The following is a 14,646-nucleotide window of genomic DNA, read 5'->3' as shown; positions in this document are numbered from 1 at the left end:
GTGTGTTGCCTAACACCTGACTAGCTGGCGCTAGTTTGAAAACTGCGGATGAAAAGCCATTCAAAAAAAAAGTCTACTAAAAAAAGTCGTTCGTTCCGCGGTTTGTTCAGGTTATGCTAATACGATGAGACTTTTTCTTTCTTGGATCCATCAACATCTTGGCTTTTGGATTGAACCCAATTTTGCTACGTCAAACGGTGCCCCCAATTATCATTATTTTTGTTCCACTTCGTACTCTAGAATTAATTTTTGGGGAAAAAAACAAATGAGACATTAGTAACTTGACTAAATTCCGTACTCAATATTTAGCATGCCCCCATTGGCGCCTGCCTCTCACTTTGACCATCCCTTTACACACCGTTTCCTGACATTAATAAGTTACATAATCTTATGGTGAGCTAATAAAACAACGCCTAGCTCCAGCTTTGCTCTCAGTTCCAATTCGCCAGTCACTGCGGTCACTACTAACAACCAACAGGTATTTGAATTGAAATGTTTTAAAATCTACCTAGAAGGAATAATGTAGTTAATCTAATTTATCCTATTCATATTATAGAATGTTAAACTCTTACCTCGTATTTCTGAGCGCCCTTGTTGCAACTCAAGTAACGGCTCTTCCCAATGGAGCCCCTGCAGCTTCCTGCGGATCCATGAAGCCGCTTCACGTGCCTTTTTTCTTCGCTCAGCCAAACTCCCCGTTTACTTTAACAGTCAGCAGCGCGACAGCCAGTGTTGGCTCTCCCATAACAGGCAATTAGACCAAAATTAAGAAAAAAAATATATATATATTTTATATTATATAATACCTTAGACATGACGGACGAAGAATTTGAATTGTAAATGTTTTTGGCCATTTTGTTTCTACAGTGACTTTGAAATCCACGACTGCGGCCACTTTCAAAGGTTTCCTGGTTCAAGCTCGATCCGGAAATAGTAAGACTGCTCTTGGCACATTCGATGTTGCACAAGGAACCAATACGGGGAAAACACTGGACTGCCCGAAGGGAACTGCGGTTTGTTATTGAAATGAAAATCTATCGAGAATTTGTAGAACATTAACGAATTTCTTCTTGAACATCTTTTTAGAACGCTGTAACTCATAAGGACGCTACTACTAAAACTGAGCAGTCATTTAAATGGACTCCGCCAGCAAGTTTTACCGGAAAAGTCACGATGAAGTTAGTTAGAATCTACTATGATTTTTTTAAAGCGAATATTACTTAATTAACGAATCTTTATAACTCACAGAGCCACAGTAGTTGAGGCTTATGCTTTAATTTACAGGGATATTTCCTCCGAGACTATTACTGTTGTAAGTAAAAAAAAACATGGCTGCGATTAATTTTTTCTTGATTAGCAAGAAGTTATAATATACAAATTTTCGATATTCCTTTCTCACAGTCATAAATTGAGCTGAGACTGCTGTTGCTGGCGATTGAACAAATATCAAATTCCCCTTTTGGACCAGTTACAAAATTTGAGCTAATTTAATAAGACGCTGGCGTCGCTACTTTCAAATTTCTTAAAACTTTATGAAATATTTAAAAAACCTTGCACTTAATTGAATACTGATAACAATGCATCATTTTTCTCCGTCTGAAAAAATACATAATTCCACAATAGAATGTTGAAATTATATCAAACTGTCAATATCCTTAAAGGGAGTCATTTCTTTCAAAGGATCCACAGACATGTAATATCATCCGCTTGTTGGGTAAATCTGTAAGCATATCGTGCCGATTTTTAAAAATCCTATTTCTATCTCATATTTCAGAATGTTAGATTGAGGAAAGGAACGTTACGTACCATCAAGATCGTGAATGATCATCGATATTCTGAGGTGGCGATTGTCGTCCTTTATCGAGTCACGAAGTTTTGCAGCTCTTTTTTGCGGCTTTTATGGGCGCACTCCAACTTCTTAAAACAGGTTCACTATCAAATTCGAATGCGATAACTCAATCTAAGCAATTTGTAGATACAATCATTTACCTTGTATGCATTTTGTTCTAATAAGCGACCGCGTTACGTTCGCAGCAGAAGAACAAAATGTGATGAATAAAACTGACAGATTTTGCGGCGAGGGGACGATTGTAATCTGGAATTTAAAAAAAAATGTATTGTAATAGATAATATTTTGTTTTGCCAAACCCAAACATAGTGTCCTTTTTTTATTGATCTTAACTCGCTTTTTACGTGAAAAAACAAAACAATAGGTAACTGGAACTCTTTCTCCGTGACGCGAATCTTCAAACTGGAATTTGTTACTTACAAAATAAAAATAACGGTTGAAAAAAATCTCCATGTTGCTTTTGAATTACGTCATTTTCTATTATTAACCGCAAAAGAACTTCTTTAAAAACTTCTTTCTGAAAATCAATTAAACTTAGAAAGAACTAGATCACCACACTATACAACAAAAGGCTGAGTTTACTCCAATCAGCAGCACTCCCAGTGGACCACTCCCCCATCTTTAGCTTTCTTCAGAAAAAACACAAGTGCCAAGATAAACACTTTGACCATATCCAACCCCAATTGGCTAAACGATTAACGGTTCCCGTTAAATTAACAACCTTGGTCAATATGAGCAAAGAGGCTTTAAGAAGGTTACAAGGACGGATTACAAAACCCCATCGATTCCGTTTCAGGAACCAATGGGAAACAAGATAAGACTCACCCCCTTGTTTGACCAGTCCTATATAAGTATACAGCTTCACTTGTAAACCCTAATTCTTTCTGCAGAGACAGTTGTGTAAGCAACCCGCCAGCTCACCTATTCAGCAGTTTCTTTCGCTAAATCTCTTCCTCGACATCCCGAAAATGGACAAAGAGCAACGGAAACTACTTGCAATTCTCGAAGATGGAACAGGAGAGGCGTCGGCGCAGATGGAAACTGGAACTTCTATTACGCAAAATTACGGAGCAACAGTTGCCGAGGCCGCTAGCCCGTGGAAAAGCATCGGAGCTGAGCAATCGACTGGCGGTTTCCAGCTCATCCGCTGTGCGGCCTGTCAAACTCTTTTCGACATTTCCAAGCAAAGGCACCAGAGTCTGGTCAGGTGCAATCAGTGCAACGAAGCCACGTCGATGGTCCGGGCACCGGCCGGCAAAAAGTACGTGCGATGCCCTTGCAAATGCCTGTTGATATGCCACGAATCGGCCTCCAAGATCGCCTGCCCTAGACCTGGATGCCGAAGGATCATCAACTTGGCTCCAAAGCAATCCTTCCAGACACCCAATTCTCTTCCCATCTTTACATGCGCCTACTGTTCCAATCAATTTCTGTTTAACCTGCCCAAAAGTGCTCTAAGCGGATGCACGTACGCCCGATGTCCCGATCACGATTGCAAGAAAGTCTCGTCCATTGGCAGCCCGAAATTCGGCCGAAAATGGGCCATCATTTTCTTGATTATGAGCCTCGTCTTCACAGGTGCTGCTGTCGGCCTCATTTGCACCACGACTTTCACGGAAGAATCTACCAAAGGAGGGATTTACGTGATCTACGTTGGAATGTTTCTAATTGCTTTTTTGTCATTCGTTCGAAGTCTTTTCTATTGGACCATGAAAGTTAGCTTAATACAAGGGTCTACTTAATATCTTTTTTTGTGTCACAATCATTCAAATTAAAGCGTTTTACAAAATAAAATACTCGACTGCAGTATAATTAATAAGGTAAACGATGTGCTTGACCTTTATTCGAGCTTGGTAGTTTATACTTCAAATTCTCACGAGAACTCCCACTGTATGATATTGCATGCTATCACGCAATTCGTTACGATGCAATCAAAGAAGTCAATGTTGTCTTGGTACTCTTGGATAAGTCGATAATAATAACAGGGTGTTTAAATGACTACAAAATCCGTACAGCCCATGAGTTTCAATATTAAAGCATTCAGCTACTTTATCCTTTTGAAAAATATTGAAGCTCCCGTTAATTTAACCTGGTTAGGCACAGCCAAAACCGATATAATTGATGGGAACTTATAACAAGAGCTACTAGTTTTAATATTGATGAAGCATTTGAAGGTTATGAGTCACGGAAAATCGTAATAAAGTCAAGCGACTTTAAAACAGTGACACATTTGTCATTAACGTGAATCTGCAAGAATAAACTGCAAGGTTTTCAAAATTTATAAATAGACTTGGAATGCCATTATGACTATAATTCACCTCCAAGAAATCAAATCAAATAGGAATCCCCACCCCCGTTAACAAATTCATTTCCAGCTAAGGACGAAGGTCAAGCAACAAGGATTACTTGTCCGGTCCATTCGATTAGCGAATGGAGACCAGCAGGAGATCGTACTACAATCCGAATACTAGGAAAACAATCAAGTGGCTCTTTAATGACTCATAGGAGGAGAAATGCTTTTCGCCTGGTCATATTGAATCACCTATATATGCAACAGCTTCTTAGTTTTTCACCAATTACCAAGTGTCAGTCGTTGAGCAAACAAGTGAAATACTCGAATCGAACAACAGATGATATTTGCTTCATACTTTGTGATTTACCAAAAACTACAAATGCATTCCGAGCCGAGTAAACTTGTTCGCGATTATGGAAGTACCAAATACGTCAGTCTATCGTCCATTGTGTCAACTGTGAATTTCCCCTTGATCAGCTGCACAGTGTGCGGAAGCGAAATCAACATTTTCGACACGAACGATCAAAGTGTTTTCCAGTGCTCAAAGTGCCACGAAGGCATACCCATACGACCCGCTCCGGCCGGAAAGAAATACGTCCGCTGTCCATGCAACTGTCTGATCATCTGCAGGGAATCGGCTCTTAAGATTGTCTGCCCACGATCCAGCTGCAAGAGGACCACTCATCTCGTTACTTTAAAGGCCCACAACGCCATCCCCAGTACGCTCTTCACCTGCGCCTATTGTTCCAACCCATTCCGGACTGACCAGCCAGCAGATCCGGCTGGCGTATTGGTGCGGTGCCCTCATTTTCATTGCAAGAACATGACGTCCATCGGTGGACCCAAACTCGCTAGGAAATGGGCCATCGTTTTCCTGATTTTGAGCACCATGTTTATTGCCCTGGCTGCCGGTGTAGCGTACGGAGCTATCTACGTGGAGCAAACTTCGAAAGGAGTCATGTACGCCGGTTACGTCGGATTGTTTCTCGTCGCCATGATCTTGTTAGTTCGCAGCATTTTCTATTGGACGATGAAAGTCAGCCAAAAACAAGGATCTGCCTAATTTTTAAACATTGTTCGTTTGTTTCAACTGGAAATAAAAATGTTTTTATGATGTGAATCAATTTAAATTTGTCGCAGGGCGCAACTGACGCAAGTCACCATTTTGACACGAACACGGATATGCTAAAAAGAACCTATTAATTATAATTGTCTGCCCTCCCGTATTACTCATGAGAGAAAGAACCGATTGAATTACCGAAGTCGAAGAACTTTGCTTAAATTCAAAGGCAAACTAACCGCTGAAAATGTGCTCGATCTCAACTTTGAGAAAAGTATGATGATGGCAAAAGCGTTGACGCTCTTTTTACCATTGCAGCAAAGTCATCACGAATCACGATATTAAAAAAAAAATAAACTTGTGGAAAATAGTGAACGCAGGTCAAAGAGCTTCTTCTCCGAGTTCACTCTTTCAACAGTTGACCCAGTGGCACTTCAATGAACGCGCTGACCAACTCAAAACGATTTTAAATTGGTAAAGGGTAAGCATAAATACCGTATTATTTGAATAGCAGCCAAGTATTTGCATGTCTAAACGCGGATGTGTCGAACCATCTGGAAGATATCTCCGCCAATAGGCTGCTAGCGTATTTGGAGAACGGCGTAGAATAATCAATGGCATCGGGAACGCAAGCCGCAAAGTGTCACCAAAACATCTGCAAATTCTATGAGAGAAAAGGTAATCCAGTTTTGTTATTTGGTACAATATATTTTTAAAAATTAAATATACTTCTTTTAATTTCGCAAAAAACACGCAAGAATATTAGTAGAAATTGATACATTTCAGATTGAAAAAATTTAATGAAATTTCGTCCATCCGAAAAGACTCGACGCTGCAACAGCCAAATACGATTAATGTTCTTTCCGCTGTTCCCACTGAGAATACTGGCGTTCCAGCTGGACGACAAATTTTGCAGTCTAATAGTCATCGAAAAAAAGCGGGGCCGAGGTTTCAAAATAAAATGGTTGAATGCAGCACTGAACGCAGGAAAGAGTATAAAACGCGCGAACGCAAACTTTTCTCTAGGTTGAGATCAAAACGTTGAATCTGAAATTAGAATTGTTCTTATTTGTTTGCTGAGGCTTGTTTGAAAAAGTGAAACAATTTTTTTTTTCATTACTCCTATAGGAAACAATGGCAACCGCAACCTGGATAACCAACAGCTTTAAAACACGTGATGTAAACGCGCGTTTTATCCTTCTTGCGTTCAGAGCTTCCAGTGAATTTTAACAATCGATAAACGATTGCAAACTACGTGTGACAAAAAAGATAATGTTTCTCTTAGCCAATTAATCAACATTCAAGTTATCTCGCAAGTACCTAAAACAATTATGTCATAACTTTAAGGCTGTTTTAATGGGAGGTTGCTAAACGAATAAACGATTCGAAGTGTAGCGTTACCAACTCGCAATTGCCTCTACAGTAACAACTTCTCCGAATGAGATAAACGATTCGCAAAACCATTCCAAACTTCCGTATTAACACAATATGAAAGTAGTTGCACGAATTATAAACAAAACAATATCTTAATACCTTCATATTTCGACGAATTTTTTCATCTCGGATTCTTGGAAGGACTCTAGCTGATAATGAACGTTAGTACCTCAGAGGTTTTCAGTTGTTTAGAAATGAATTCAATCTTTCGCAATCTCTCAACTGCTGCATTCAGCGTTATCAGTTGTGAAAAAGTTGGCATCTTATAATGAAAATAGGCAGCGAAAAACCAGAGAAAATGTTCACGTTAGAACAACAGAACCAACTGTAGCCACTAGCAGCCGACACAAAAATAAAAACTGACCTTTTATTTAAAAAATAAAAAAAAAAAAATTATTTATTATTACCAAAAATAATTTTTTTTTTATTATTAGAAAAATGATTAGTGAAGAGTGAAGACAAAAGAAAAACCGTTAGAAAAAATAATAAATGATAGCGTTCTATGGCTTCATGGCTTCGCTTTCTTGGCGCCACTGCAATCTCTTCTGCATTGGCCTCTAACCGTCAACTTTTGTTTTTTTAAACAAGCTTTCAGAGTAGCAAGTCAGTTTGCCTACAAGCTGTCAAATCGCTGTATTTAGTCAAACTTCTGAATTACAATCGATTTCGCCTATTTTTCCCGCTTTTGGGCATTGTGCAAATCTCAAAGATGACTTCCAAAATGGATGACTATCAAGTTTTAGAAACGTTAAACGACAGCAAATTTGGTGTACGCCACAAAATATCTCGATCTGACGGTCGCTTGTTTGAACGACGCGAAATAAATTACAAATCTATGGATGATGCACTGAAAGAGGTAATAATTGGTTATCTTTACTTAATTTCTGTGTTTGCTTGCTAACACATAAAAAAAAATTAAGATGGTGATATATGAAATCAACACACTGAAGAAATTAAGGCATCCAAACATTATCCACCACGAAGATGCCATCGTTGAAAGGAGATCTTCTACTCTGTATCTAATAACTGAATGTGGTGGCAGTGACAGTTTGCAGACATTGATTGATTATCACAGAAGGTAATTGAGTAAATATTTTTTTTATAATGTGTGCTTTGCATGCTAATTGCTAAATCATATATCACAGGTCAAAGACATTTATTAAAGAAGATTTGGTTTGGACGGTTTTGTTACAGTTTTCCCAAGCTTTACACTCGCTTTCTCTAGTGCAAGACCCATACAGAAGCCAAATCTTTCACCGCTGCTTGAGGCCATCAAGTGTATACTTCAACTTTCAAACACACAATATCAAGATTGGAGATTTCGGACTTGGTCTCATATCTAAACCCTACTACATGTGCCCTGTGAGTACACACAGTATATGCATTCCATTTTTCTTGCAAGAGCAAATACTCATGATTATTTCTTAACCTATTATTAAGGAGCTACAAAATTTGGGATTGTGCAATGAAAAATCTGATGTTTGGTCGATGGGATGCATCGTCCACGAAATGTGTACATTGAAGACGCCGTTTAGAGTAGAAAACGACTCTAAAAATCAAATCACAGATTGGAAGTACGTTATTCTCTTAACTAGTTACGTTTTCCTACGATCTCTAACCCATTTTACTTTGTTTCGTTTAGATTTGGGAGCATTCCAAAGATTTATTCCCGCGACCTGTTCTCCATTCTACGATTTATTTTGACTCCAGACGAGGAAACGAGGCCTTCTCCTCTCATGGTTCTCCATCACCCAATAATTAAAGCGAGGAAAGGAGGTGGAAAGAGAGTAGACGGAAGGAACGGAGTACTGGAAACTGATTTCCCCCTCTCGTCTAAAGAAAACCTTACCGTCATTGCTGAAGATACATTGGAAGTCTCGATCGCCGACTGCTCCGACCTGTCCCTCAATCAGTACCTATCGATGATGAGTGACCAGGAAGCTTCGGCGACGTACATCGATGACGTGGACATCCAATCCATTGAGAATGGAACAGCCTATCCCAAAGCCACATCAAGCGTTCTCCATGCCAGCCCCATGCCATCTCCTATTACCAAGAACTTCAGTGGATCCATGGGGCGTCCGCGATCGTCAGCCGATAATTCGCAAATGTCTCGAAAAGCCACCGAGTTGTTTCTAACGGAATCGCATTTGCAGCGGTGGGCTAAAATGTTGGAAGAAAAAGAACAGGAGCTGGCCCATAAAGAGAAGCGACTTCACTTGTGGGAGACTCAGATCAGAGAAATGTTGAAGCAATCTGGGCCGCTGAATCAGTCGAATAGCAGCAGTCAGAATTCCTATGCTCAACCACACCTGACCAACGAAAGCAGTGGAGTAGAGACTGACATGGACAGTACAATCAGCGCCTACCCCGGAGATTCCGTTTTGGAGCCGACTACAGTGCGAATGGACCCTTCCAAAATAACGAATCCTTTCACACGGTATCAGGCAGGCCGGCAAGTTCGTTTCCAGCGATCCGACGACGACAGTGGTGGCCAGGCCAGGAGCGAAGCGGCTTCCAAAATGTTTGCCGAACAGCGACTCCACTGGCTTGAGATGAAGAGGAAGAAACATCACCTTGCGCAATCATCACCACCACCACCACCTCTGCCACCTAAAATGAGTGGCCCACCCAAACTCGAAACGGATTACATTTTCATGGAGGAAAAATCCATCCCTATTGCAGCTACGAAAACTCGAACGGGCAAGTCGAGTGAGCCAAGAAACAAATTCGAAATGCCATCACACCTATTGAAAGCCGACAAGGAGAACCACGGCGGGAGTCTGAGATATGACCCGTCCACAAAAGGCCCTCCACTTCCTACCCGTCCAACCAGCATCAAAAATAATGATTCCAAAATTTTATCGAACGAATTGCGAGCTAAGCTCAAGTCGCATAATTTGCCCGGTTTACGTTAAATGAATATATTTCCCCCTTTCTTTTTATTTTAAGGTTATTCAAAACAAGGACAGTTTTCCACCCATTTTAAAGAGGCTGTTTAGTTCCTATCATTTATGTTTATGCATTTACATACTCAATCATTTATATACTAACCTCCTAGCGTTTTGAAATGTTACCTAATAGTTTTTTTTTTCTTTTTTTTTGTCTCCTCTGTCACTTTTAACATAACTGGGCCGGCATGGGCTTTCCCTCCAATGCATTGACAATGTTTTGCGCAGTCATCGTTGCCATAGTAGTTCTCGTTTGTAGTGTCGCGCTTCCAATGTGTGAGATCAGCACTAAGATGATCGAAAAAGGAAAGAAAATTTATAGAGACATTAAGATATTTAGTGTAGCGTTATCAATGGAATAATACACGAATGATTGGCTACCGCAATTTTTGAGTTGTGTCAGTTCATGGTCCACTGGTAAAGGCTCGGGTGTCATCACGTCAAGTCCTGCGGCTGTTATCTGTCCCGTTTTCAGAGCATGCACCAAAGCACTTTGATCCACGACACCTGTCAAGCGTACAAATACATAAGAATTAAAATGACATTGTTTCAAGTACGTTCTCCATTTACGAAACTAATGCAAATAACCTCCTCGGCTGGTGTTTATCAGTACAGCGTTCGATTTCATTGAGGCAAACTGAGCTGGGCCAAACATATTTCTTGTCGTATCGTTCAAAGGGCAGGTAATGATAACCACGTCAGATTCTTTAATAAGATGGTCAAATGTCACGTATTTTCCAGACACCTGAGCAGCTAAATAGATACTAGGATTTAATTTAGATTGAATGAATGAGAGAAAGTGGAGTTCATACCTTCAGGTTTCTCTTGCCTTCCACAGTACATGATCTTTGCTATGTCAAAGGGTAGCAATCGTTTGGCCACAGCCAGACCAATACTACCCAGTCCAACAATTCCTACTTTGGCTCCAACTAGTCCACCTCCACACATCCATAAAGGTCCCCAAGCACTTTTGGCCCACCCACCACTGTTCACATATAAAACAGTCTTCAAAGTAAATTTTGAACAGCAAAGTAAAAAAAAAAATATTTGATTTCAATACTTTATGATTTCATCACGGGCTTCAAACAGCCTCCTTGTAGTGGCTAATGTTAACGCAACAGTTAACTCAGCTGTGGAAGCGGTATGGACGTTGGGGGTATAGCCCACGGATATCTTTCTTTTTTTGATTTCGTTTATGTCCAAATGGTCATAACCGACAGACATTGTTCCTATGACTTTCAGCTGTGGACCTAAATTGAGATATTTAATTATTATGAGCGTTAACAGCATGATTCAATTTCATTACCTGCTCTTTCTAAGACTTCATGGTCTACCTTGTCAGTAATCAAGCAGAAAAGTCCATTCTTTCCAGAAATCTTGTTCAGAAGATCAATTCTGGAAATCGGGGAATGATCTGGCATCAATTCTACTTCACACCTAGCAAGAAATTAAACAACATAAAACATGTGAAATAAACAACCACAAGGGCAATATACTGTAGGTATACTTTTCTTCTAGTATACTGATGGCGCTTTTGAGTATGTCCCCACGAGTGACGAGAACCTTGGGTTTGTTCATTCTTTGACTATCGTAAAACGTGTGACGTGAGTTGGCTTTCAAAACCCAGATATCGACAGCATTTCGTGCAATAGCATAACATCTTGCTAAAATAGCGGAGCATTCGATCGGCATCAGGCTTGATCGACTATTGTTTTCAAACTTTAGGTGTTGCTGCAGAAAAGTAAATTCCAAAGATTTATTCCCGCGACCTGTTCTCCATTCTACGATTTATTTTGACTCCAGACGAGGAAACGAGGCCTTCTCCTCTCATGGTTCTCCATCACTCAATAATTATAGCAAGGAAAGGAGGTGGAAGGAGAGTAGACGACTAAAAAGAGTATTGGAAACTGATTTCCCCATCTCGTCTAAAGAAAACCTTACCGTCATTGCTGAAGATACATTGGAAGTCTCGATCGCCGACTGCTCCGACCTGTCCCTCAATCAGTACCTATCGATGATGAGTGACCAGGAAGCTTCGGCGACTTACATCGATGACGTGGACATCCAATCCATTGAGAATGGAACAGCCTATCCCAAAGCCACATCAAGCGTTCTTCATGCCAGCCCCATGCCATCTCCTATTATCAAGAACGTCATTGAATCCATGGGGCGTCCGCGATCGTCACCGAGTTGTTTCTAAAGGAATCACATCTGCAGCGGTGGGCTAAAATGTTGGAAGAGAAAGAACAGGAGCTGGCTCATAAAGAGAAACGACTTCACTTGTGGGAGACTCAGATCAGAGAAATGTTGAAGCAATCTGAGCCGCTGAATTAATCGAATAGCATCGGTTTACGTTATATGAATATATTTCTCTTATATTCTCTTTTCTTTTAAGGTTATTAAAAACAAGGAAGGTTTTCCACCCTTTTAAGAGAGGCTGTTTGGTTCCTATCATTTATGTTTTTGCATTTACATATTCATTCGTTTATATACTAACCCCGTGGCGTTTTGAAATGTTACCTAATTGTTTTTTTCTGTTACTCCTCTCTCACTTTTGCTTTTAACATAACTGGGCCGGCATGGGTTTTCCCTCCAATGCATTGACAATGTTTTGCGCAGTCATCGTTGCCATAGTAGTTCTCGTTTGTAGTGTCGCGCTTCCAATGTGTGGGATCAGCACTAAGATGATCGAAAAAGAAAAGAAAATTTATAGAGACATTAAGATATTTAGTGGTAGTGTTATCAATGGAATAATACACGAATGATTGGCTACCGCAATTTTTGAGTTGTGTCAGTTCATGGTCCACTGGTAAAGGCTCGGGTGTCATCACGTCAAGTCCTGCGGCTGTTATCTGTCCCGTTTTCAGAGCATGCACCAAAGCACTTTGATCCACGACACCTGTCAAGCGTACAAATACATAAGAATTAAAGATATTGAAATGACATTGTTTCAAGTACGTTCTCCATATACGAAACTAATGCAAATAACCTCCTCGGCTGGTGTTTATCAGTACAGAGTTCGATTTCATTGAGGCAAACTGAGCTGGGCCAAACATATTTCTTGTCGTATCGTTCAAAGGGCAGGTGATGATAACCACGTCAGATTCACTGAGAAGATGGTCAAATGTCACGTATTCTCCAGACACTTGAGCAGCTAAATAGAGATTGGGAGATAAGCGTATTTAAATATTTTCACTTGATTGAATGAATGAGAGAAAGTGGAGTTCATACCTTCAGGTTTCTCTTGCCTTCCACAGTACATGATCTTTGCTATGTCAAAGGGTAGCAATCGTTTGGCCACAGCCAGACCAATACTACCTAGTCCAACAATTCCTACTTTGGCTCCAACTAGTCCACCTCCACACATCCACAAAGGTCCCCAAGCACATTTGGCCCACCCACCACTGTTTACACATAAATAAATCTTTTAAGCAGACTTTGAACAAAGTAAATAAAACTTTTGCTTTCAATACTTTGTGATTTCATCATGGGCTTCAAATAGCCTCCTTGTGGTGGCTAACGTTAACGCAACAGTTAATTCAGCTGTGGCAGCGGTAAGTACGTTGGGGGTATAGCCCACAGATATCTTTCTTTTTTTAATTTCGTTCATGTCCAAATGGTCATAACCGACAGACATTGTCCCAATGACTTTCAGCTGTGGACCTAAACTGAAACATTTACAATATTAGAAGCATTAACTCAATTCAACTTCATTACCTGCTTTTTCTAAGACTTCATGGTCTATCTTATCGGTAAGCAAGCAGAAAAGACCATCCTTTCCAGAAATCTTGTTCAGGATGTCAATTCTGGAAATCGGGGAATGATCTGGCATCAATTCTACTTCACACCTAGCAAGAAATAAACATACAAAATGTAAAATTAACAACCACAATGCCAATATAGGTATACTTTTCTTCTAGTATACTGATGGCGCTTTTGGGTATGTCCCCACGAGTGACGAGAACCTTGGGTTTGTTCATTCTTTGACTTGTAGTCGCAAAACGTCTGACATGAGTTGGTTTTAAAACCCAGCTATCGACAACGTTTCTTGCAATAGATATCTTGTGAAAATAGCGGAGCATTCGGCTTCAGGCTTGATCGACTTGTCAACAGTAAATGACTTGTTGTTGACTTGTTGTTTGACTACTTTTAAATAACTCAAACAGCGATGCCAAATTACTTCGAAAATCAATTACTACGAAATCAACAGATGAATTTTAATATCCCTCCCGCTCAGCCTCAGATTTGCTTGTAATAAAACCCTGCGGACATGGAATTTCATATTTATAGACATTACTATCTGTTGAAAACCCTGCCAGCACAATATTGGCTAAGAGAAAGGAGGTTCACCATTTAAAAAATGATGTTCGTGACTTTGTGGTACACCTTGCCCGAAAGAGGTTATTTTTAAGCAAATTTGAAGTATGCAAATTAAGCAAAAAATGCAAATTTCTAAGTAAAACATGAACATTTTCAGCAAAATATGAAAATAAGTAAGTAAAAAAAAGTACAACTCAAGTTAAGTTTATCGAATTGAATCCAAGTTTACTCGTTTTTCATGACTTTTACAACTTATCGTGGTTAAAGTTGGCCAAAAGTATGCAAATATAATGACGCCAAAAAAGCACGCAAATTATGCCAAAAAATACGCAAATGAAGCAAATATTACGTCGATAAAGCAAAAAGTATGCAAATGAAGCAAAAAAAATTACGCAACCGAAGCAAAAAAAACAAAAAGTATGCTAATTAAGCAGTCCGCAAAAATTAATCCAAAAGTACGCAAATTGTAAGCAAAAGAAATTTTTGCTTAGTACACCCTAAAACCCAATAAGTGGTGAACCCCTGGCTGTCAGCAAAGTTCGACGTGACGTGAATAATGAACGGGAAAAAGACCCTCTCAACATCGTCGTGTAGGCATATAGTCATCATCATTTCAGATTAAAGATATGCAATTCCCGTTACTGCGCAGCTGCTGTGCTGTGCTGTGCTGTGCCGATGGTTAACCCTGCACGCCATTAAGATACTAATAGACCCGGTTTTTTTTCTTATTTTTCGGGAG

The 14,646-nt window shown here is 39.9% G+C and overlaps 2 protein-coding genes and 1 long non-coding RNA gene across 7 annotated transcripts; 1 reads left to right on the top strand and 2 right to left on the bottom strand.

Moving 5' to 3' along the window:
- Positions 1-280: 280 nt before the first annotated feature.
- On the bottom strand, positions 281-6,964 carry LOC124205171. 2 transcript variants are annotated; one of them, XR_006879225.1, is made up of 5 exons: positions 6,736-6,964; positions 5,698-5,866; positions 1,990-2,095; positions 1,807-1,932; positions 281-1,720 (listed from the first exon to the last, which is right to left on the bottom strand). It is a non-coding gene; the product is annotated as an uncharacterized LOC124205171 (long non-coding RNA). The 2 variants fall into 2 exon arrangements; XR_006879226.1 differs by having other exon boundaries at positions 281-1,034.
- A 214-nt stretch (positions 6,965-7,178) lies between these two features.
- On the top strand, positions 7,179-9,973 carry LOC124205168 (probable serine/threonine-protein kinase nek2). Its single transcript, XM_046602531.1, has 5 exons — positions 7,179-7,492; positions 7,557-7,714; positions 7,782-7,998; positions 8,077-8,210; positions 8,279-9,973. Exons 1-5 carry the CDS (start codon positions 7,346-7,348, stop codon positions 9,552-9,554), a joined length of 1,932 nt encoding a protein of 643 aa, XP_046458487.1. The 5' UTR covers positions 7,179-7,345; the 3' UTR covers positions 9,555-9,973.
- Positions 9,690-13,745, bottom strand: LOC124205169 (glyoxylate reductase/hydroxypyruvate reductase-like). Of its 4 annotated transcripts, XM_046602534.1 has the most exons (8): positions 13,497-13,740; positions 13,305-13,435; positions 13,061-13,250; positions 12,819-12,991; positions 12,577-12,741; positions 12,361-12,486; positions 12,178-12,266; positions 9,690-9,786 (listed from the first exon to the last, which is right to left on the bottom strand). In XM_046602534.1, exons 1-8 carry the CDS (start codon positions 13,667-13,669, stop codon positions 9,757-9,759), a joined length of 1,077 nt encoding a protein of 358 aa, XP_046458490.1. In that variant the 5' UTR covers positions 13,670-13,740; the 3' UTR covers positions 9,690-9,756. The 4 variants fall into 4 exon arrangements, with proteins under 4 accessions (XP_046458490.1, XP_046458491.1, XP_046458488.1 ...); XM_046602535.1 differs by lacking the exons at positions 12,178-12,266; positions 12,361-12,486; positions 12,577-12,741; positions 12,819-12,991; positions 13,061-13,250 and adding exons at positions 9,969-10,094; positions 10,176-10,340; positions 10,400-10,572; positions 10,648-10,837 and having other exon boundaries at positions 9,690-9,875; positions 13,497-13,745; XM_046602532.1 differs by lacking the exons at positions 12,178-12,266; positions 12,361-12,486; positions 12,577-12,741; ... (2 more) ...; positions 13,305-13,435; positions 13,497-13,740 and adding exons at positions 9,969-10,094; positions 10,176-10,340; positions 10,400-10,572; ... (1 more) ...; positions 10,894-11,024; positions 11,095-11,294 and having other exon boundaries at positions 9,690-9,875.
- Between the last annotated feature and the right edge of the window lie 901 nt (positions 13,746-14,646).

Source organism: Daphnia pulex, chromosome 10, assembly GCF_021134715.1.
Source record: "Daphnia pulex isolate KAP4 chromosome 10, ASM2113471v1".
In the NCBI taxonomy this organism is placed as follows: Eukaryota; Metazoa; Arthropoda; class Branchiopoda; order Diplostraca; family Daphniidae; genus Daphnia; species Daphnia pulex.
Note: the sequence above shows the minus strand (reverse complement) of the source record. Positions and strands in the feature narration are given on the sequence as shown.